The following is a 25,154-nucleotide window of genomic DNA, read 5'->3' as shown; positions in this document are numbered from 1 at the left end:
TAAGAAGGAAGACAGTTCTTATACTCTAACTTATACTCCTCCCACCTCCCCCCAAAATGAAGAAAGTGATCCTGCTTCCAGTTTTGTTTTTCTTAGTGGTCAAAAGGAAGGAAATGAGGCGGTGGAGCGGAGTAACGTTCTTCAACTTACCAGTAACGCAACGTAAACATACCCGAAATGGACAACAATATGACGGCGGCTCTGAGGCACGTCAGCCAGCGCAAAAATCGACTGACGGGAGTTTGGAGAGTACAGGGAAGGCGGCAATTACTTTTGTTAACCTACTTATGGTGGATCCCATGTTTTTGGAGCAAAGTGCTTCCTTATAAAGGTATGTAGACACTTTAGTGGCTGAGTATTCTGACGTATCTACTAATAAAATAGGTTGTATTAAAAGTGACATCCAGAAGTCTTAAACGGCAGAAGTACTAAAAATATAGGCATTAGTCCGAAATTTTAGGACTTCTGCAGTTTAGGACTTCTGCCGTTTAGGACTTGTGCCGCGATATGACTTTTAGGACTTGTGGCGTTTAGGACTTCTGCCTTTTAAGACTTGTGCCGTTTAGGACTTGTGCCTGTTTCATTTACTTGCTTTAGTTCTGAAGTTCGCCACCACCACAGGAAATTGCGACGATGCAGCAACTAGTTGGCAATAATGTTACGAATGTAGCTAATTCCAACAGTAACAGCTATATTTGTACTACTAAGATTATTATTATCACAATCTGTTCTGCACTTATACACGAGTTACATAATACAACCTATTTCATTCTAAGAATTAATTACATAATTAGTTAAGAAATTAGTTTCTTTCGAATGGAGATACGAGAATCCCAAGACAAATTCCTAAAACAAAAATAAATAAATAAAAAATAAAAAACGTTTAAAAAGCCTATTTTACCAGACTTCTGAAAGCAAGCAAACATTCAGAATTGCAATATATACTATGCGGAGCGTATTTTATTAAGAGTAGGAAAAAATCCACCAAAGTTTACTTAATTAGGACAAAAGCTCACTAGATATTTCACGAGTGAACATTAAATACCAACTGTATACATAAAGAACGCAGTAAATTTAAAATTGAACAAAGAACATTTATTATGCAATACAGTGGGTGAAATTCATAAGTCCTAAACGGCACAAGTCCTACAAATATAGGCACTAGACCTAAATTTTAGGTCCTGTGCCATTTTTGCAGAAATTACTATATAGCCATTTAGGGGTGTGGCCTGCAAATTTTTCTAGGGGAGCAGGCTTTTTGTATATTGAAAGCAAATCAAAAGTTTATTTACAGATTACGAAAGCTTCAATAAGACAATAAATTTATATATAATACACCTGGACATAAATACATAATATTATTATATTTTCAGTTAGTTCCTTTTTGAAACCTGGACCTTGACAGAGCGTAATTTTCAAACCACAGCTTGCGAGAAATGCATGAATAAGTTAGTTATAAGAAATCGGAAACTGCTCATGGAAGTCCATTTGTTTGACTGTATTTATCTTCTGTTCTCTTATATAAAAGAGTACAGATGAGTGATTTTTGGGGCATACTACTACAAGTAGAGTCGTTAAATTTTAATTATAAAATATAATTTTCTTATGAAAGCAGGACATAAGAAAGAATTTTTGGAAATAAGTATCGTAAAAAGGGTGGTGAAAGATTTTTTTAAAGGGTAGTGTATCTCGCAAGTTTCTGAAGCTAGTAAAATGAAACTTGGCATATAAACTTTCCTGTTAAAAAAAAAACTGAAAATTGAACACTTAAAAGGGAAAACGCATAGGGAACACTTCTTTAATGTTCGAATTCCCTATTACTTACGAAGAAAATATGTAAATAAATTAAGGAAGGATTGTTTAAGTTAGATGCGTGAAACTCGGTATTTGAACTTTTAACTAAAAGTAATAAAATACTATATGTTTCAGCGTCTTGAAAATTAAACTTCTAAGAGGAAGGAGGGTCAATTTCTATAATATTAGAATATCCCACTGCTTATGGGATTTGAACATAAAGCTCTTTTCTTTAGGCATCGGTTCATCCAGTTAAGCAAACGAGAGTACAAAGTGGCTGATTAATTAGGTTCTTTTAATTAATTTAACATGTTGACGTAGCTTAATTCTTTTAAAACTGTATTCTTTCACATTCTATTATAAACATCCAGCATTTGCTGTAATTATTAAACACGTTTAATAAACATAAAACAGACTAACCCCGGTCCCGGCCAGGAATGTGTTTTTGGTGTTAAGCCATCCTTTGCCGTTCGTAATATAACCTTTGATTTTAACTTCACGTACTATCAAGACTCAAGTCTCAGAAATGTAGAATATATGAAATATACTACTACTACTTCTACTACTACTACTACTACTACTACAACAACTAATAATAATAATAATTATAATAATTATAATAATAATATGTACTTCTGAAATACGTATGTATCTATGTGTTATAAATTCTTTCATAATCTTAAAAGAAACTTTTTATTTGTTTTTAGTTTGTAAAAATCAAGGCCCTCTAGAATGACTTGCTGGCTACTCCCTGAACGACTATGTATTGGTTTCTGTACACGTATTGTGTTATCACTTGCTAGTCTAGTGTTATTTGTAGAACAAGACAATGGTTCTTGTCTTGGAATATTACTGGTGTGGTAGTACAGTAATAGAGTGTGACCGATAATTTAATTTCCCTGTAGGGTATGCTATCTGCAATGCAATAAACTGTATATGCTTCTTCTTCCTAACAAGGCTGGGCGATAAGCCCCTACAATTCCATTACAAATAAGGACGAAATTATTTTATAAACTACTTGGTGAACCTTTGTTAATATAACCTATTAGTTCTTACAACCTTTTGTTAATCTTATTTAACAATTGCAAAATGGAATAAGAGAGAAAATATATAATGATGATGATTGTTTATTTACATAAGGTATACATACAGCAAAAGGGAATCTGTTGGTCACTTCTGCGTATCTGCTAAATCAGGGTCAAACTCTGTGTGTCACAAAAGTTAGTTTAACAGAGTTTAAAATAATATATATTTTGTTTATATATATTTTGTTTGACCTACAAAGATTATCATATTAGCAAATGATTTGAAATAACGCTTAGAACTGTTTTAAGAGTGAATCTATCATTTATGCATTAAATTTCATTACTGGCTACTTACACGTTTCAGCCTCGTATTGGAAGTCAGCTGCTCGTGTTCTTTTCATATCCCACGATAACTGTTTTAATTGCACAATTATGGGCACTACACTTCACTAGATGCATCACGTCTTCCTCTTCCAAGCCTAGAGTAGCGATCAGGTTTGAGACCACTACAAACCTCTTTGTGTGGCTACGTATTCGCGATCGAACTTTTGACCTCTAAAGACAGCATCAGTGGTAGCCCACAGCAAACCTCCTTGCGTGGTTATATAGAACGGTATGGATCTCAGGACCTCTGAGGTAGGCAACCGTCACAGCCCACAGCAAACCTCTTTGCGTGGCTTATGTAGCTGAATAAAACTGAATTGAACTCTGGGCCTCTTTCATCCGAAATCGAGGCAGCTTGTTAATCAAGAACTAATCGGCAAACGTGCAGCACCTTGGCCTACCTTCCGAGAAGGACATCCGTGACCTCAAAACCCAAAGTTTAAATACTCCTTACTGTTCATGGTTTTTCAGGTGACGAACTACTTTCTGGAACTAAATTTTACTTGGGAAGTTAATTTTAAGTTTGTGTTCCGTGTCTTAATGCAGCCACGGAAACTTTTCCAACGGTTTCTTGTTAACTTGTAAGAAAACACAGCTTTATTTTGTTTAATATTAGATTTTTTTTCATTCTCACAGTGTATACAGTCCTGGTCGTTGGTGATCGTTACATTTATTTATTTTTTCCGCTTCTACATGGGGCTTCGGCGGCTCAGTGATAAAGAGTTCACCTCTGGTGCATAGGGCCCGGGTTCTATCTCGACTCCTGCCATGTGAACTTTGTGGTGGACAAACACCGTATGCGTGGGTTTCCTCGGGGTTCTTCTGTTTCCCCCCACTTACTTCATTTCCTTAATTTCTCATCATCACCGTCTCCTTTAGCCTATTCAGCATAACATTGGGACGTAAAACTCAAAGATTTCATTTCATTTTTACGCTTTTACTCGTACATAGAGTGTGTATTTAATGTTTAATCATAAAATATGTATCTCTACATGAAAGCTTTTGGATGGGTTTTGTCTGCGACCGAATGTATTGCCAGGTGACCATCAAAGTGTAATTTTCTCTATCTTGCTGGCCGCCTATCAAAGTTTATCATCAAGAGTCTTACACTGAGAAAAAATGTATGTGGCGTACTTAAAAAGGTAGCTTACATGCATAATTCCTGTAGTTTTTAGACTTAACGTACAGCGGACGTATAACTGAAAACGCATGTTTTATAATACTTTCCGTATAAGTGTTCCATCTATACGTACTTTCCGTATGAAACAATATAGGCGGTCAGGATCTCACACACAAATGGACGTATATAACATATAGCTGACGAATGTAACATACATAGATGTATGTAATATAAGGAAAACTGTTAGATGTCAGACATCGTGGAATGGAATGATGTAACATCTAAGGACAGTGCGTATGTAGCCTATGAAAAACGTTTGCTCCGCACTGATTTCTTTAGTAAGCAAGAGGATTCCGTATATTTGTACAATATACCGCTGTCCGGAGAATGTTTTTTTCTCAATGTAAGAGTGAAGACTTTCATATGAGACAAAGATTGTTTCGAGACGAGATGGCATTTGCATCATACCACAGGAGACAGCCTACAATCTTCTCTCGCCTCATCTCGTGGCAACATTATTAAATTAAATAACTTTATCTTAGGAAGACTTTAAATGTCAATAACAGTCGAAAACGTTAAAATAAATGAACAAGTAGTGAATTCCTGACACCTATCGCATTTCGAGCACTGAATGTAGCTATTCACCACCAACATTACATAAATGTTGCCACTAAGATGGAAATGGGAGTACTTTTTTTTTAATTCCATGAGTACCAGTAGCGAAAAATGTGACATTTATTATATAGTGTATATGAAGAAATAAAAATGTGTTTATAATCTGCAAAACGATGTTCCTAAGAACGCAAAGAAAAGAAATTATTTTTTAAACAATTACAGTAGTTGCCCACACTCTGCTTGAATCGAATGTATTACTGAACTTCACATCAAGCAATGGAAAGTGTTGTTTTCGAAGCTCGTTTGGTGCAAGACTGCCGTCATGAAATAACCACGTGTTTCGTTTTACCTTCGTATTCTATCACCTCCGATACTTTTGCTGATTTTGCGTTATATCAATGAATAATTCGTAAGTTGTAGAAAATTGCTCCATTATATAAAGAAAAGGAGAGTTTCTACCGTAATAGGGACTCGAATCTACGTTCGTAAAATTGCAAGCATTATGCCTTCAACCCTTTCGCTACTCTGTTAACCTAGTAATGGTTCACAAAAGCCGTTAAATATTAGACAGTCCTTTTACTTGTTATGAGAAATCATTTAATAAAATGAATAATTTACTCTCGTTGCTATCAATACTTCAATTCAATGTGAAATGTATTCGTACAGTATGAATAGTTTCCTAACAAGTAAATAATGCTTCTGTGTTTAAATTGATGTTTCTATGTTTTCTATTTCTTCCTTTCTTTTCCAAAGAACATCGAATGTACACGTAACAGAAGCAGAGAATCTAGTGAACAATATTCTAAATAAAAGCTATTCACTTTGGAAAGCTATTTACAATTTGGAATCCCCTCATAATACGCAGTATATTCTTACGTTACTCGTCTGTCAATTTCTCCGAAGAGGAAAGCGAGAGGTCTTTTCCTTATGAACTCGGTGTCTTTCTGTTCTGCCTAAGGGCCCTCTAGCACTTTGTAAAAACTATTATAAATATTCTTATCTTTAGGCAGAACGGGAATTCCCGTTCTGCTTAATCTTTGAAGGTGCGAAAACTGTACAGGGAGAGATTTCTCCTAGGAATGTTTTTCTTCTTAATTGTAAGAGATTCTGTAAGAAGAATAACTATTTTTTTCAGATTTCGTCATAAATTTTAAATCTTATTCTACTTCTTCTTCTCGGAAAAATGAGTAGATACAGTTTTGCTATTAGCAGTATTATTCACATCTATTGTACTAAAAATGAATGTGATTTCTTTAAATATCTGCAGAGAAATGGAAAATTGATTGACTCAGTTGCAAGAAAGTCGTTTGACATTGTAACTGAAACAAGCATAAATCAACCTTAATTCGGCCTAATATAAAGTCATTTCAAAACAAAATTTTTCTCAGCTTTCCAGTAATTCATGCCCAACATGCAAAGGTTAGCAGTAAATAAAATGTATCACATTTCACATCCCCAAGATATGTTTGGTCATACATTAAACAAATAATCCAAGAGGGTGCATAAGACGGCTCTTATCCCCGATTATCTGACCTTTTGATTTGGTTGGAACTCTATAAAAACATACAAGTATTTGAAAGTGTTATATTGATGTTTGGAATTTGTGCTATTTACAAGCTTGTACATTGACAATATAAATATGAGAATAGAAGTGTTATTGCATATGGTATAGATTTATGTATAGAAGACAAATAAGCTGATAAGGTGATGCCGAAAATGAAGTCGTAATGTACAGGAGTGAGACTCTTTCTTAAGGTACTCCTTATGGTTCTCTTGCATTGCTTACTTAATATGTGGCCAAACATCTCTTGAGGATGTGAACTTTTACACATTTTGTGTACTGAGAGCCTTAGCATGTTGGAAATGAACTTCTGGAAAATTGAATAAAATTTTGATGTGAAATGACTTGATATTAGGTCGCATTAGGTATATTTGGTGTTCGCTTAAGTCACAATGTCAGACGGCTTTCCTGCAACTGAATCAATCGATTTTCCATTTCCCTGCAGGTGTTAAAAATTACATTCATTTGTACTAAAGTGATGTGAATAACACTGCTAATGACAGAACTGTATCCTAGTCATTTTTCCGAAAAGAACAAGCAGAATAACATCTAAAATGTATGATGAAACTTGAGGATATGGTTATTCGTCTAACAGACTTCCTTAGAATTACTAAACAGATGATTATGAATGCAAGACAAAATCCAAGAGGATAAGACCTTGAAAATTCTTACAAAATGAACTAAAATCAAGAGACAGAATCATAGGCGCAGCCTAATAGAAGGATGATTATTCTTTTCTACAACTATCACACATCTTTGACAGAGGGAGGGGCGAAGAAGACTACAATTGATGGACGATATCAAAACAGAAAAATAATCGTACGTGAAGAGAAAGAGGCTAGCAGAAGACCGGGGAGCATGGAAGCTTCTCAGTTGTAACATCTATGATGATGATTATATCATGCACCTAAAATGTTATCTGTAATTCTTCACTTTATAAGTAACCTGTTTAAAATACTGAAAACTCAATAAAACAAGTAAGAAAGTTGTATAGACGTGTTCAAATTATTAGACTCACTCTCGAAAAATGCGAAATTGATGTTGCAGTCCTAATTTCGGAGTTTTTGAACATGTAATTTAATTGTTTAAACCACCAATATAGGATTCTTCATTTGTTTACTGTAGACTTGAAGTGGTGATATCACCGTTGAACAGCAGATGGCATTAGTAGAGGGGAGAGAGTTCTGAAAGTGGTATTTCAGCTTAGACAGCTGTTGTGATTTCGAACAACAAGTTATAATCTGAAGTATTGTGTCGTAAGCGGTTACGACATTCAAAGCGTTCAACAGTTCGTAAGGGTCAGTTCGAAGGGATCTTGATGTGTTTTGTGTATTAATCTTTTATTCTATGAAGTCCTGTAATCGCGGCATAATTTGAAAAGCCAGAGACCTTTCTTCCCGTAAAGTGGAAGTTGTCAAAACACTTCTGGTGAAAGGAAGATATACACGACAAATTGCTATTAGAGTTGGGGTAGGGCAAAAATCTGTTAGTAAAATCTCCGTTGCGATGAGCAAGAAGCAAATGTGTCAGCAAAATAGGCTTTGGAAGTGTGGGTGAGATCTAAAGCTATCGCTAAGAGGTATGAAAAAAATAAAAAAAAATGGCTCTGGGAAACAGAAACGCAACTTCTAGAGACTTAAGCATAAAAATGGCTGAGAATGGTGTAGACATTTCGCCTGAAAATGTTCGAAGGGTTCTTTGTATTAAGGGAATAAAAGCACTCAGGTCAAGAAAGAAAGCAAAAATTACTCCAATCATTGCAAAGAAGCGCCTCGAATGGGCACGAGGCAAAGAACATTGGACTGCTGATGATTGGAGAATATGAGTTTTAGTGATGAATTATGTGTCTTCGTGTCTGATGAATGTTCACAATATGTGCGACTTGTGTTGCAAAGGTCTAGAAAAAAAACGGAAATTTTGGGTAAAAAAACAGTTTTTACCGTTTTTCCCGAACCTGAAAAAAACGAAAAGATTGGGGAAAATTGAAATTTTCGAATGTTGCACACATTATAGCTTTAAAATGAAAACTATTTTATATTTACTACTTTACAGTTAAGATCATTGAGTAGTTATGTTTCATGTATTAGAATAGGGAAATTTTATGGTAATAAATATATTTATACCATTCCTTTAAAGTTAGCACCGTGATAGAATGGGGTTATGGCTACAAAAAATACTGAAATATAATCGAAGTTAGATTAAATAATATAGACGCATTTAAATTATCTTAAGTAATCTTATAAAGTTACCGTTTTATGGCAGGGAAGTGCTAAAATATCAGGATGGGGTCACGTATCTTCCTTATCCTGTGTAAATTTTTGTAAATTTTGAACCCATTAGAAAAAATCTATTGTTCGGAAATATTGGCAAAACCCGGATACTTTAAAAACTATTTATTTGCCTGATGCTAATCTTATTTGCTGTAACGTGTCTGCAGCATCTATACATACAACGTATTTCGCTAGCAGGAAAAATAGTTATAGCAACATCTTTTAATTTTACTTTTTAGTTTTCTGATATAAATACCTCTTTATTATTTGTATATTTTTCGAAGAACTCAAAAAGAGAGAGAATTTTCTTTACATATACACACATACACCGCTTAAATGCGTAAATTTGAGCAGCGACAAATATATTAAAGAATTTAACATGTGAAACTTATGTTCGTTATTCTTAAAGACTAGCAAAATAACCGTTCTTTACACGGGGAGAATAGTTTCATTTTCGGTATAAGGAGCATCAAAACTTTCACCACTGAACTTAGATACCCCAAAACTATGAGTTTGACACTAGTATCAGTCATTTTCACTTACAATTACATGTCATCCTCTCCCTTTAGGAGTAATAATGGGGGCTGAATTTGGATTTAAATGGCATCGGAAGTGTCACTGTTCATCTCAGCCACCCAGAAAAGTATGGATTCGACACTGATATCGACCATTTTCGACCATTTTTATATACCCACATCTTCTTCCCCCACAAGTTGCGGTGCTGAATTTGGATTTAAATGTAATCGGAAGTGTCACTGTTAATCTCAGGACCCCAAAAACCATGAATTCAACACTAGTATCGGTATTTTGGATCATATATATATATATATCCGCCTCCAAGTTGCGGGGATGCATTTGGATTTAAACTGCATCGGAAGTGTTACTGTTGATTTCAGCGACTGCGAAAACTATTGATTTGACACTAATATCGATGTGGATGTATTCGAGCATCATGGTTTTTCATGTATGGATGTTCATCAAAGCAACCCCAAAAACGATGTATTCGACTATAATATCGGTCATATATATATATATATATATATATATATATATATATATATATATATATATATATATATATATATATATATATATATATATATATATATATATATATATAAATCCCCCTCTCCTCCTCTGTCCCCAGGTCACGGCGCTGAATTTGGATTTAAATGGCATTAGAAGCGTCACTGCTCATCTCAGCAACCGCAAAAAGTATTGATTCAACGCTAATATCAGTCATTTTCGATCATTTTTTATATATCCCCCCTTCCCCCTCCCCAAGGTTTCGGCGTTGAATTTGGATTTAAACTGCATCGGAAATGTTACTGTTCATCTCAGTGGCCCTGAAAACTATGGATTTGCACTGATATCGATTATTTTCCATCATTTTAATATACCTCCCCCTCCCTCAATTTGCGGGAATAAATTTATTTTTTTTAAACGGCATCGAAAGTATCACTGTTCACATTAGCGACCTCGAAAACTGTGCATCCACACTAATATCGATTATTTTTCATCATTTTATATACCTCCCTCAATTTGCGGGAGTTATTTTGAATTTAAACGCAATCAAAAGTGTCACTGTTTACGTCAGCTACCCCAAAAACCATGGATTCACAATAATATCAATTATTTTGCATCATTTTTATGTACCTTCCTAAATTTGCGGGAGTAAATTTGAATTTAAACGGCATCGAAAGTGTAACTGTTCACCTCAGCGACCGCAAAAACGATGAATTCGTCACTTATAGCGGTCATTTTCGATCATTTTATACATCTTCCTCTCTTTCCCCCAATTTGCAGTGCTGAATTAGAATTTAAGCTTCATCGGAAATGTCAGTGTTCATCTCAGCAACCCCGAAAACTATGGGTTCGACACTAAGATCGATAATTTTTAATATATATCCGCACTTCCTTCCTCCAAGTTGCACCTTCAAAGTGAAATGATAAAACCATTTCAGGCCCGAACCTCATCTATGTTGAAAGTTTTTGTCGAGATCAGTCTGGTGGTTTAAGTGTTGTTAAGTTACAAATATAGTTACTTTCATATATATATATATATATATATATATATATATATATATATATATATATATATATATATATATATATTGTTACATTCTTTCATTTCTAGTCTAGTTAGTTACATTCTAGTATACTTTCATTTATATAATATATTTATAAAAACTCAGCTATTGATTCTGCACTATTTCAATGGTTCGTTCTTTAATACATCCCTTCCTCAACAATGGTTGCGGAATTGATTAAACGTAATGTTATTGTATTAAATAAATTTATTTTAAATAAATCTTTCTCATTAATTGCAATTAAGTTGCTTTTCAAAGATCCTCTAAAATTTCAGTGACGCACTATGGGCTATAAGCCATTAACTTCTATGGCCACCCTGCTACAAACTACAGACTTAAATATTCCATAAAGCATTTCAGTAGTTAGTAGCTGCACAATACCAATATGGACGTATTTAATTCCAACGGTAACAACTATGTTAGTAACACTAAAATTATTATTAATAATGATAACGAGTAAGAGTAGTTAATTACAAGTATGACAAATATTTGCTACAGAAAGACTTCTGTACAAGAAATATATATGTAAAAATAATTTACTTCAAAACAACACAAGGAAAACAAACTTTATGACGTACATGACTAATACACAATATTATGAGGTCAATGGTGTGGAAATAGAAAAAAAAAACAGACATTATGAAAGATCTGGGAATCACATTTGGTAGGAAGTTAAAATTTTGTCAACATAGAAATATATCATGGAAAGAGCAAGAAAGGACAATAGGCTTCATTTGTTTATTTATTGATTATTTCAGAACGATAGAATATGTATTTATACAAATAACTTGTAAGAACTAAGGTTCTGTAATTTGAAACAGTATATCTAAAACTTTGACTAACAGATTGACAGTATTCTTCTTACGGACGCGATGGTAGCGCCACAAGAGATTTTTAGGACTTCTACCTTTTAGGACTTCTGCCTTTTAGGACATCTGCAGTTTAGGACTTCTGCCGTTTAGGACTTCTGCCGCGAAATGATTTTTAGGACTTCTGCCTTTTAGGACTTGTGCCGCGAAATAATTTTCAGGACTTGTGCATTTGGAACTAAATGCCGTTTAGCTCTTGTGCCTTTTAGGACTTCTGCCGCGTCCCCGTATTAAAAATGTAACGTATGATATAGAGTTAAGTGATGAAGCTCTGATTAAGCAAAACACATATACTCTTTCTAGGAGTCATCAAATTAAAATGGATGCTATTTTAGATGATTATCTTAAGAAGGGTATTATACGGCCTAGTACGTCAGCTTGGGCATCACCTTATTTTCTGGTGAACAATAAATCGGGAGATAAGTGCTTGATTATTAATTTCCAAAAAAAATAAATAAATGAAAAATTATATGTTAAAACACAAGTAAATCTCACTGATAGGTCATCTAAATTCACTGCCTTCCTTATTCACCTTATTATGGATTGTTTGAGTTTTCTATTTTACCATTTGGTTTAGCTAGTGATAGGGTAAACCATGCAGTGATTGGCACCCAGATATTAATTGGCACTTTTCCAGCTAATAGTCAAATAATAAGAAAACAAATAAGTTTTTTTAATGTATTCACTAACGGACGTCAGCACTAGTCTTTGCTTCTATATTCTGTAAAGTTTCTTTCCTGATATTTTGGTATTAGAGTGAAGTGGTTTATGGAATAGATGGATATATTTTCCTAAAATTAAATGTGGTCTTATTCCTTATGAATTTGTTAAAGATGTTTAAAGAATATTTACCATCGTTCCGACTTATTAAATTTTACTTAAGTTTTGGTTTATTCGCATTGCAGATTAGGAACTATCAAAATGTGTTTTCCCTTCAAGAAACCTTGTAATCAATCTCTCCATTGTTGAAAAAATGGGGAAGCCTATCACTGTATGAAGAAATATGTGCCTAGATAGTAATTGGCATAACCCTGCCAATAACTATGAAATTAATATTTTGTATATGATTATGATATGAGGCTATTAAAAGCATTCAATTATGGAAAATACAAATGTACTAAATTCTCGTGTTCCTACGTTAACTCTTTCTAGTGAATGGCACCCCTGCCAATCACTATATATTGTGGTGCCAATCACTGTAATTCAAAAATAATCAAATTGAAAAAAGGTGATCACTTTAGCTCTTAGTTTCGATCGCGCGAATCAGAAGTCACGGCTAATTAGTATAGTGTTATTCAATACTAGACCAAGCGCCAGAATCTCATTATGACATAATTAAGTCTAAAGTTTTTAACGCGAATCCCATATAAGTAAACTTTTGCTTATTCTTTAAAACTATTTGTGGCAAACGCTGCTAAGAATTGGTAGGGATTTTCCAATTGATGTAAAACACTGTCCGTTATTATTGTTTTTTCAATTGAATCATTGAGTTTCAACAGCTGTCATCCTCATCGAAACAAGTCTTTCCAGGATATGGAATGTTTTTAAACTAAATAAAAATTTCAATGCTCAATATTTTCTACAACCGGTTGGAGGAGATGACTTGTTTTCAGCCTGAATGGTGTTCCCACATCAGCTGAGCTGGAACGTGCTAAAATCTCAATTTTGTCAAAAAGTGGAGATGACTGGTATTCGAACTTATCGATTCAATTTATATTTATGGCGGTACGTTGTGGTAATGTTATTTTTTATATTTTGTACTGGAGTAGTTTCTGTTGGTTAGAGACCTAGACCAATATTGCAATCTGCCAAGATTTCTAACTCTCAAATATTATAAGCAAAGGCTTGGAGATGCTCTCCAAGCAGTTTCAGAAGGCATGGGAATCAAAACAGTCTCAAAGATGTACGGTGTACCAAGATCTACACTGTAATTCCGTTAAAAAATCCTAATTGCAGAGATGACTTTGGTCCTACTCCAATTTTGCAAAAATAAGAACCTATATAAGTGAAAAAGATACAGGGAGTGTTCTAGCTGAAAAGAGTACCAAAATGTGTATAAAGTTATTGTTAAGGATTCAATAACAGTAATGTTTTTATTTAACGCTAACGGTGATACAACTCCACCAATGATAGTGTACCCGTATTCCAAAAGATGTGGCAAAGTCTGTTTCAAAGAGATGGGGTGATCGACATAGTAACAACGGTTGGATGAAAGGTGATCTATTCTACGAATGCGTTGCTAATGTGGTGTACAAACAACAAAATGTTATTTCCAATCATTTATTTTGTTGATGGACATAAGACCCACCTAATGTACCAATTGAGTCAGCTATGCTGTGAGTTAAAAATATAACTTAATGCTTTGTTTCCAAATGCAACTCCAATACTTGAAACAGCAAATGTTGCAGCATTTCGGCCAATAAAGAAGGGGTGGAGAATAGTGGTTCGGAATTGGAGGCATAACCATCCCGATGAAATGTGAACGAGCTGAATTTTGTTCCTCTTCTTAAAGAAGTAGTGGATAATTGTATTTCCCCATCAACTATTAAGAATGGCTTTCCCCCCTTTGACTTGTTTCCCTTTGACCCAAATAGTATGGAGTATAGTAAATGCATTGGGAACACATCTACGTCCTCACCAATTTCTGCTCAACATTCTTGTGCGGAAACAAACGAAACTATTCTCTTGACAGCTGAGCAGTTCTCACACATCGTGCGAGAAGATGGATTGCAATAGCTGGAAAGCACTAAAGTGGATAAGGACTCGGAAAAGAACCATAATGTGAAAATGTCAGTCTTATATTGTTTGTGGAGGCATTTCAAAACATCTATACGAAGCAGTAACTCAGATTCGTTAAGGAAAGGAATTGATGCAAATGTTCTTCAACATTCTCTAGCAGAGGGCTCATCAGTCAATTAAACAGAAGGAATATCAGGTGCCGCCATATACGAACAAGAAACAAACCTAAATACTCGTGATTAAAATAACTCCAACAATGTTAGACCATCATTATTTTTCTGAGAGTGCAAATATAGATACATTTGAGAATGAAGTCAGTGCATCGTGTTCAGAAAGTGCTGAGATGGGTAAAGGCTGAAGCAGATAGTTGAAAACTGGCGGTTTAAATTATACGTCATTTGCCGATCATCTTCATTGGCCAGATACAGCTAAGCGCAAGAGAAAACGCAATATAGAGCGCCTACCATTTATTGTCACTTGAGAGAAATACCAAGAAATGATAAGAGAAGGAAACCCGGAAGAAGCAAATTGGTGATGAAAAAGCTCAGTGGAAAGTAATGAGAGAGGAATACAAGGCAAGAAAGGGAAGGAAAATGCCAGCAGAAATAGGATATAAAGATAGTACAGCCAGAAATGAATCGAAAGAATGTACAGCCAGAGAGGAACCAGAAATAGCTGAGAGTAGTTCCACAATAGGAGGCATTTCACCTCAGAATTCAAAACAGGAACATACTTTAAAGAGAAATTTGTTCGGTGCCTAAATAGACGTCAGTGAGAACTCCAATAAATCATGTCGAAAATGTACACTACCGTTAAACGCTTACTTGATAACGCGTTCTTTGTGTATGAATAGTTTTCATTTATATAGCATTCCTAGAGATCACAAGATTCATATTCCGGAAGAGCTGCAAAATGATGATTTTGTGTACCATATTCAGGAGGGTATCCAAGGGGGGCTATAGCCCCCCTTGACGCTCAGGTATACAGTGTATACACTGGATAAAATGAGTTTCAATCCTGTTTTACCCTGACAAAAGTGGCAAACTATGGTTTGGCCTTTCCCTTAATCATATCCTGGATCCGCCACTGACCATATTTGCTACGTTCTGGACGATGACAGTGAAGATATAGATATACTAAGTTATGATGATAGTGAGTAATATCATACAGTCTCTGTAATGCAAATCGTGTTACCCTTGTTCCTCGTTTCCTTTTTTCATAATCAAAGATTTATGAAGATAGAGTTAAAAGCATTTGTCATTTTGCCTGAATTTAAATGTTATTATTTGTAGAACGTTATATTGAATTTTAAGCCATTTCTTGTAATTATTGGCCAAAGAGTAGCTTGATAGTATTATATATCGGCACATAACGTAAGACTATGTTGTCCTTTATAAGTAAATACTGTAATAAGTGCCAACTACTGTATTTTCAGTGCCAATCTCTATAGTTTTATACTTGTGTTTACTATAAGCTCTACAAACATTTCCTGCTTCTGAAATACATAAAAAAATACATGTTCTCCGTAATCAATATGTGTTAAGGTATATTTAGAGAAAAAATCAAAAGAATATATATAAAAAGATAAAAGATGTAGACATATATATATTTTTAAGAAACCTTAAAGTGCCAATCACTGAATGGTTTACCCTACTCATGTATTATCTAAGGTAATGACTAATATTTTTTATCCGTTAAAATCAGAAGGGGTAAAATATTTTTGAATGGTGTCGCCTTGTCTACGCCGACAAATAAACAGGATAAATTTCTTTTAGAAAAGGTGTTAAGTAGATTTCGTGATGCTGCTATAACTTTATCTATTAGTAAGTCTAGATTATTTCAAACTAAATTATCTTACCTCGGCAATATCATTGAAGTGAATGATATGTATATGGATCGTAGTCGTTTGGAAATAATCCGCCGGTTACCTCCACCGAAGTCTAGAAAGGGAGTGTTATCTCCGTTTTCAGTTTTAAATTATTATTCTCGATTTGTTCCAAATTTCGAAGAAATTGTTGAGCCTATTAGTCGATTAAGGTCTTCTAAGGTAAATTTTGAATGGAATGTAAAATAAGAGGTGGCTCTTAAGAAAATTTAAAAAATATTCAAGACTCATATAGTTCTTCGTTTGCCAGATTTAAATAAAAAAGTTCATTGTGTGATCTGATTCCTGTACCCGAAGTTTAGAGGGATTTTAGAACAATATGATGATACAGGGGTTCTCACACCTTTTATGTATTTCTCAAGTAAGCTTAGAAATCATGATTTTTAATAAACCAATATACGTTCTCGAACTTCATGCGGCGGAAGAATCGGTGGAAAGATCTAATCCATTTTTGCATATGAAATTTGAGTTGGGAATTGATAATCAAGGTATCGCTTATGCGATTAGAAATATTAGAAACATAAATTAATATGGTAGATTCTTATATTGATTTTTTGGATTTAATATCGAGGTAAAACATGTACCTGGAATTTTGAATCTTCCTTCGGATTTTATTTCTAGAATCCATGATACAGAAAAATTTGAACCAGTAGAACTGGAACAATCTTGGTCAGAGCAGGTAACAAATTATTGTAATTTTAATTTATGGAGTATTCCATTTGCTATTATTTCTGTGTATGAACATGAAAGAAAGAACTAAGTAAAATGATACAGCAACTTGAATAAAGAGTAAATTTACCAGGATATAAATTAGTTAAAGGTGTTTTGTGTAAACATCGGAGGGCAGTTGGAAATCCCTATAAAGTATGTTTGCCGAAATTATTACCAAACTCAATTATTGAATACTATCATTCTTATTTACTTCCCGGAAGCCATGTCGGCGTGTTCAAGACTACCAGTAAGATTTGTTCAAGGTATCATTGGAATGGTATGTGGAAAGATATTCAAAATGTCGTTTCTACCGGTAAGGACTGTCAATTAAGTAAGAGTTTCAATGTTAAACAGATGGGACAACTAGTTTCTCAATATGAAAAGGTAATTAATGCTGTGTGGCTTACTGATTTGGCTGGTCCTCTTAGTCCTACACGCTCTGGTAAATATTGCCTTATAGTAGTAGATTCGTGCTGCAAGCGATTATTTTTAGAACCTATAAGGGTGTTAAATAGCAAGACTATAATTGATAAACTGTACAAATTAACGTGTATATTCTGATTTCCACATTACTTATCGAGAGACAACCACAGTGTATTTGTGTCTAAAGCTTTTAGGCATTTCTTTAATAGCCAGTGTATTAGGGATATAAGAATTAGTCCTTATCACAGTGTCTGAAATAATTCTGAAAGGTATTGGCGTTTGGTGAAGGATGCCCTTAAAATATATTTCCATGATAAGCAAACCCGTTGCGATGAAGGACTACCTGAATTAGAATTATCTATTAATTGTGTAGACATGAGGAATTAAAATGTTCAGCGATGGAATTAATATTAGCTTATCATGTTTGTGACCCATTGGACATGGAACGAAAAATTGATGAACTAAACTTGCGTAAGCGTGATCCCAATGTTATGGCCAATGCCATGGATGCTATTATGAAGTTGGAGATAAAATACTAATTAAATTCCAGTATAAATCTTCACTAGTTGAAAGGCTTAACAAATTATCAATGTATTGGTGGGAGGGACCATTTCAGATCTTACGGTTTTTGAACGCAAATTGTATTCAAGTAAAATCTCTAACCAATGAAAATGACATTCGTAAAACCCATGTTGCTCTAACGAAACCTTATAGAGGGAGACGAGAACAGCATGTAAATAAGATGTTGAGTAAGCAATTAAAAAGTTTAAAGATTTATGCTTAATTACAATCCATGGTTTAAAGTATACTTAAGGATAAATTTATATTTTGGGTATATTTCACTTTTCAAACGAAACTATCGTCACTTTAGTCATTCAAAAATTTTAATTTAACAGAAGATACATATATGTGTGAAAATGGACAAGTTTTAATTTTTGTTTGTATCTATTAAATGTGAATGTTAGTATTTGTTTGTTTCCAGGCCTGAAATTGTAGTTCGTCCGTATATGTATGTTTAATATTGCGATCGGTTGGACTTCACTCTCTGTATGTAAAGCATCCTGTATCGAAGAATAGATCTGCTGGAAGGAGTCTATTCCTATATAGGTATTACTAAACGAATTGTGAAACTGTAAGTGTTACAACTGTCAAATAATATTTATTTAAGAGGAAAAAAATATTTCCCATTTGTAAAATATAGTCGAATTTAAATTATCACACGAACTACCAAAGAGGTTATTTTGACTCTTCACCGTCATTCATCATCCTTTAATTTGAACATTACTTAAAATATGCAATACATATGGCACCACTTTTTTCTCCCTAACCAATGTGATTATATCCCAAATTCCGTATTTCAATTATTTTCTGTTTTCTTTAAAAATAGTGATTTACCTAGAACTACCACCGGGGGCATTTTGATACCTATCTATTTAATTTGAAAAAGAAAATGAAATATTTGAGTCTTTCGTCTCAAGGTTATGCCGGCTAGACTAAAGGAGACGCAGATGATGAGAAACGAATTGAATTGTGGAACGAACAAAGTAGCAGGAAATGGATGAACTTCTAGAAAACCCACGCAGACTGTTTATCCACCACAAAGTTCTCTTCCATTTTTTTATTCTGGATAAAAATATGCCTTTTTGATTCTGGTTTATACTTTTTACCAAGGTGTACTATTGATGTACCAGAAACAATTGTCAACAACTATTGATTTGTGGTGGTTTTTCGAAAAGCGTGTTTCACTGTTTGAGAATGATGGAGTCTTCCAGTAGTTAAATACCTACAGCAGCAGAGTTTCTAGTACAGCTACAGAATATTGACGAAAGTGCTTCTGGTAATAAGGACAGTAACAACTGGATTGAAAAGGAAGATGTTACAAACCTTGAAAAATAAGATCTTTCCACTAGTGATGACAAAAGAAATCAAATATACTGATTCTGATTCAAGTGAAGAATCTCAGCAAGGGAATTCTATTGCAATTACTGGTAGGCCAAGTGAACTCCGGATCAGACTGTGTGGACGGATGGATGAAAACAACAAAACATGCGGAAGATTACAAAAACATAATATAGTTCGTATCAAACCGTAACCCACATCTCTCAGTACGCATAATATGGATGATGCTTGTGCATTTGCATTCAGACTGATTATAAACAATACTCTACCGAGAAATATAAAGAAGTGTCAGAAGTAGAGGCCCGTCGAGTTTTAGATGATCCTAATTGGTCGGTTTCTCTCGATGAGTTTGATACAATTATTGTCTTGCTTTATTTCCGTGGAGCAATGAGGATGAAGAGCGTTAGGTGTAAAGTGCCTATGGTCTCAAAAGCTTGGGCTGCAGCTTGTTTCGGAATGTCTTGCCCAGAAACATGTTTGAAAAAATAATGAGATTTATAAGGTTTATCTCAAATCTAAGAGGAGCGAAAGACGTAAAACTAACAGGGTTTGCTTATTTTCTGATATTTGGTATCACTTGATTGAAAATTCCCGAAGGTACTACAATCCCCATACTTATTGCGCTATTGGTGAGTGGCTTTTTCCAATGAAATCTACCGGTCCATTTATTGAGTTCATAGATAGCAAGCCGGATAAGTATGGCGACGAATTTGGGATGCTTGTTGAAGGGAAGAACAAATATATATAGTAAATAGTTTTCCATATCTAGGAGAAGATAAAAAGAGGCCTACAAACATCCCTCTTACTGAACCTGTAGTTTTTTGTCTTTTGAAACCCTTCATGTACTCGGGATTGCATGTAACGTGAGACACCATTTTTGTGTCTCTACATCTTGCAAAGAAACTAAAAATTAACGGAATAAACTTGCTTGGTACTATCCGAAACAACCGGAGAAAAGTTCCAGCTTCCGAACGTTTTCATAATAAAGATTTGTGTACCACAGACTACTCAACACCGAGAACAATATCAGACTCACCTAATATCAATGCAAGAAATACAAAAGAGTACTGATATTGAGCACCGTTCACACTAACGTACACGTCACGTAATGAGTTGTCACGAAAATAAGAAAACTTAAAGTTTTGTTTTACAACAAACAGAATTTTTTTGTTGATATTGTAGGCCAGATGGATAGTAAATATTCTGTTAAGCTTGTTAGAATAAAATGGCCGGTATAGCTCTTTTATAACCTACTTGGTTTTGCCAACCATAATCTATCATATCTTATACAAGTGTATTACAAATAAGCATATTAGTAAACGGAAAATTAGAAAAGTTTTGTTTTCTCTAGTTGGCAAAGGAACATTTCGAGAAAGTGAGACAAAACCGTGTTTCAAAAGATTTGCCAGCAGCATCATCAACTTTTACCGGGAAAAGGAAGAAGTGACAAATCGGAACATGTAGAGGAAGCAGTGCATTGAAATGTATACCTGTATGATTCAATATAATAAAGTACAATTATCAAAATTTTGTTTACTCTTGGACCTTGTACTCATTTATATGCTCACATCTTATATTTTAAAATAAATGAGTAATCTATTGGAATAATAAATGTTCCTGATTTTATTTTTAAACACACATAAATTGTACACTTATTCACATATTGTCCAATATTTTGGGCGTGGGAGACCATGGTTTGATACCTGGTTAAAGCTAGTAATTTTTATATGAAATCACATCAAGTCTTGGTATACATAGGAAAGCTAAATTTCAACCTAAAAACCTCTAAAACACAAGGGGTCAAAATGACCCCTTTGGTAGTTCTTGTATAATTAACTTCCTGGTAGTTCTAGTGTTATCCTCGTATTCACAGTTTCAATATAAGAGATTGTAAATTTATAAATGATTTTGGATATGGACTGCAGACTTTAGATCTACTAACTGTGGTTTTAGATGAGGTGAATGAGATGAATGAGTGATGGTGAAAGCATTATTTCGGGGATTTTTTTTAAATTTTAGTTTAGTATTGTTTGGTTGAAATGAGTCTTGTGTGCAAGGTTATTAGTAGAAGGTTAGATTAGCTTATGGCTGGACAAGTTTTGAAAATAATTCATAATTCAAAAATAAAAATAATTAGCATTATTTTTATTTTTCCTGGCTAGGACGAGTGTGTAACATGTCACTCTGTTAGTTACTTTCGCAAAAAAGAGGTTGTAACTGTTATTATTATTATTATTATTATTATTATTATTATTATTATTATTATTATTATTATTATTATTATTATTATTATTTTCTAAATTCATTCTGTTTTGAGTCTTCGATAAAGCAGTTTCGTATGTCCAAATTCTGAATATAGCGCCTCTAGTGGCGACTGCTTTTACTTCACCCAGCACTTGACTTGTGTAGATTAGAAGTGTGCTGGAAATGTACTCGGTAAAACATTGTAATAGTAAGCTCTATCTATCGCAAATTGGTAATTCATTCTATTATAGAGTTGTGTGTGTATAACAAGTGAATGTAATTTGATATTCTAAAGTGTGAACTGTTATTTACTTAATATTCTGGCGAGTTGTTTAATAGTTTTCTTAAATTTAAATCGAATCCATATATGTTCAAATGGAGACTTAACTGTGTGATTAAATGGGATATAGACATTTTGTATTAACTATACTTATAACTTCCTATATTTGATATATATGTTTGAGAATTCGGTACAATTATTCAAATTATTTTAGGTCGTCGTGGTACACGATTAAGTTAAGATGTATAAAGACTAATATTATTTCACTTGCATTTCATTTAATGTGTCCATTAAGTAGTAACGAGTGTAATGACTTGTAAGGAAATTTGTAATGTCGATTGTTTTTTTTTTGTTATAAATATGAGATTACTAAACCATTAACTTATTATTTAACGAAACTAATATTAAATCCTTGACATATTTATGGGTTTTGCTATTGGCCTAATTTCTAGGAATGTTGTAATGTATCCATATTTAAGCTGAACATATGGTGGCTCATAGGATTACTGGCAACTACACTTTATATATATATATATATATATATATATATATATATATATATATATATATATATATATATATATATATATATATATATATATATATATATATATATTGTTTCTCAAATGAGGCGGGTCTTCACAGGTGGGAGGCCCGTACTGAGTAACGAGCTTCTATCTAAATAGGAACGTTACATATGTAAATTTTTGTGGATTTTTAGGGCGTAAAGTTTTAATATTTATATACTACCTTCAATAGACAAGTTACCCCAGACTCTTACCGCTTCCATTTCCAATACTTGCCACACGAACACCTTGCATAATAAAGAGTGCACAAACACGAGGAAATGTTTACCTTGATTTCATCATCCACAACGCAGTGTTGCCAATATAGTGCATTTTTTATGAAATGTTTGTTGTATTTTTGCGGATATAAATCACACACAAGTATATATATATATATATATATATATATATGTATATACAAACAGTAATGTACATACCCAAAACGTGCTGCAAATGTTTAGGAACAAATAGGTAAGACAGTTGAACTTCATTACTGTATGTATTTAGCGATCGTCTTGTGAACCAAAAATAAGTATCAGTATATACTGCTCGGCATTATATATACTGAATGTGCAGTCTTTCGCAATAACGAATTGTCAGAACAGAATTACAGTCTATCGAGTTAGACGCTATATCTGTCACAAATATAAGATAGTAATACGTAAGTCGTGTGTTGTCTAACTGGGAATAATGATTTATATCGAGTGTTACATTTAGGTTATTACAGATAATAAAGTTTTGGGAAGATATATTTCTTTCTTTTGAGAATATAGAATGACCTGAGGGATGTTACTTTCACTTTTTTACTTTTCATGTAACTTACGATTGACTTAGTAATTTTAATGTGATCATCGAAAGCGTTTAGAAGATTATTTTGCTGTGTTAAAAATATATAAGTTATATGGACATGCAACTGTCGACTAAAATTATCAGTCAATAAATTACTAATGGTTGAAAATAAGTATGAATGGACAGATATTACACAAAGACGTGATCGTTATGAGATACTAGAGTCAGGATACATTTATTAGATAATAACAGATGATTTACAGAAAAGATGCAATAATATATCATGACGAGTACTTAGATCTAGAGCAGGAAAAAGGACATAAGCATGCATCTTCCATACAAAAAATGTATACAGAACAGAAAGTCTAATAAGAAACGGGGATGTCTCTCAAGGAAAATATGTTACAGAGAAATAAACTTGCCTTTAATTTCGATGATCATGGGGTCTACAACGAGAGATTTTATTGCTTGTAATATAATTTTCAGAAAATAAATTTGACCATTTTAATTCTTTCTTAAAAAGCTCAATTATAGAACTTTCAGCAGTTTAGAGTAACCATGGTAGCTAAATTTGTAAAACTATCTTCATTCTAAAGACGAAATAGCATCTGAACATTAATTGCTAATCCACTGATACATTGTCTGATATATATAGCTCATGCATTAACAGTCGACTTATCTAGTTCATTAGTTTGTCACTTTTTTCATTGTTTATTCATTGAGCTTCCTTCCGTTTCATTATTATTGGTATATTCTCCCTTTCTATCCCATGTACATATTTCCAATCTATTACATGCAATGTTCCTTTATTTCTTGACCAGTTTCATGGTCATGTACATGGGATAGAAAGGGAGAATATACCAATAATAATAAAACGGAAGGAAGCTCAATGGATAAACAATGAAAAAAGTGACAAACTAATGAACTAGATAAGTCGACTGTTAATGCATGAGCTGTGGGATAACTTACTAAAACAAATTGAAGACAAAGGGCAAAACTGGACAGATTTGCATCAAATTTATATCCGTATATTTAATATTATATATAGTTTCATATTATATACTGCATGTCTATACATAATTTAGTATTGTTATATTTATAATCAGTTATATAGTTTGTTCTATAGTCTGTTAGTTATATACTATGTCTAATAGGCATCAAAGGAAGATTTAAAAAGTTTTTAAGGCAATTGTTCAAATATAAAAAATACGTGTGTTACAGATATTTGAAAAAGTTAAACACAGGTGGGAGGGTAATCAAGTCAAGGCAGATGGCCGGCAGATGACACCCTGGGAAGTACGACTCAGATGGCTTCCCATGTAAACAACGAACTTTTGTACTTTCACTTTTCGTTTAAATTTCTATGCTCTGGAGATACCTCTTTCAGTTAGTGTCTGATGAAGATAACGGTAAGAAGTCGAAACCCTTACACTGTATTCTAGATTTTAATACATAAGTTTATATCCTCTGGTCAGAAATGTTAATTATTCTGTCAGATAGCGAGAAAGAGAGCTACCAAGGTACCGCCATATTATAAAACATGTAACTTCCATGTTACAAAGCATATCAGAATATTGAACTGTAACCCTATGTGAAGGTTTTTCCATTCTAAGAACAATTTCGGACACCACGTGACTTTGCTGCTTGGGAAACTTCTATGAGCGTCTTGGTGCTATTAAGTTGTTTGTCTAGAATAACCCCGGTTGTCCCCGGTTGTCTAGAATAAAAAATAATTCAACTAATACTATTTTCGTACTAGCTTCTTTTAGTTTTAATTATTATGAACATCTTACAAGCTTTATACCTCTTTACTAAGGAAAATTAAAAGAAGGCAATTAGAGGAAAGGTTGACAAGAAATTGGGATTCGATAAAGTGTAAAAATGCAGTAC

The 25,154-nt window shown here is 33.7% G+C and overlaps 1 protein-coding gene across 1 annotated transcript in view; it reads right to left on the bottom strand.

The window, feature by feature from the left end:
- LOC145661731 (chymotrypsinogen B-like) overlaps positions 1 to 22,992 on the bottom strand; it is a 199,268-nt gene extending 176,276 nt beyond the window's left edge. Inside the window, exon 1 of the mRNA XM_081727066.1 lies at positions 22,913 to 22,992. Coding sequence (XP_081583192.1) covers positions 22,913 to 22,966 — 54 coding nt within the window. The 5' untranslated portion in view covers positions 22,967 to 22,992. The remainder of the gene's footprint in view (positions 1 to 22,912) is intronic.
- Between the last annotated feature and the right edge of the window lie 2,162 nt (positions 22,993 to 25,154).

The sequence above is a fragment of the Thermobia domestica genome, chromosome 10, assembly GCF_964235325.1.
Source record: "Thermobia domestica chromosome 10, izTheDome1.hap1.1, whole genome shotgun sequence".
NCBI lineage: Eukaryota > Metazoa > Arthropoda > Insecta > Zygentoma > Lepismatidae > Thermobia > Thermobia domestica.
Note: the sequence above shows the minus strand (reverse complement) of the source record. Positions and strands in the feature narration are given on the sequence as shown.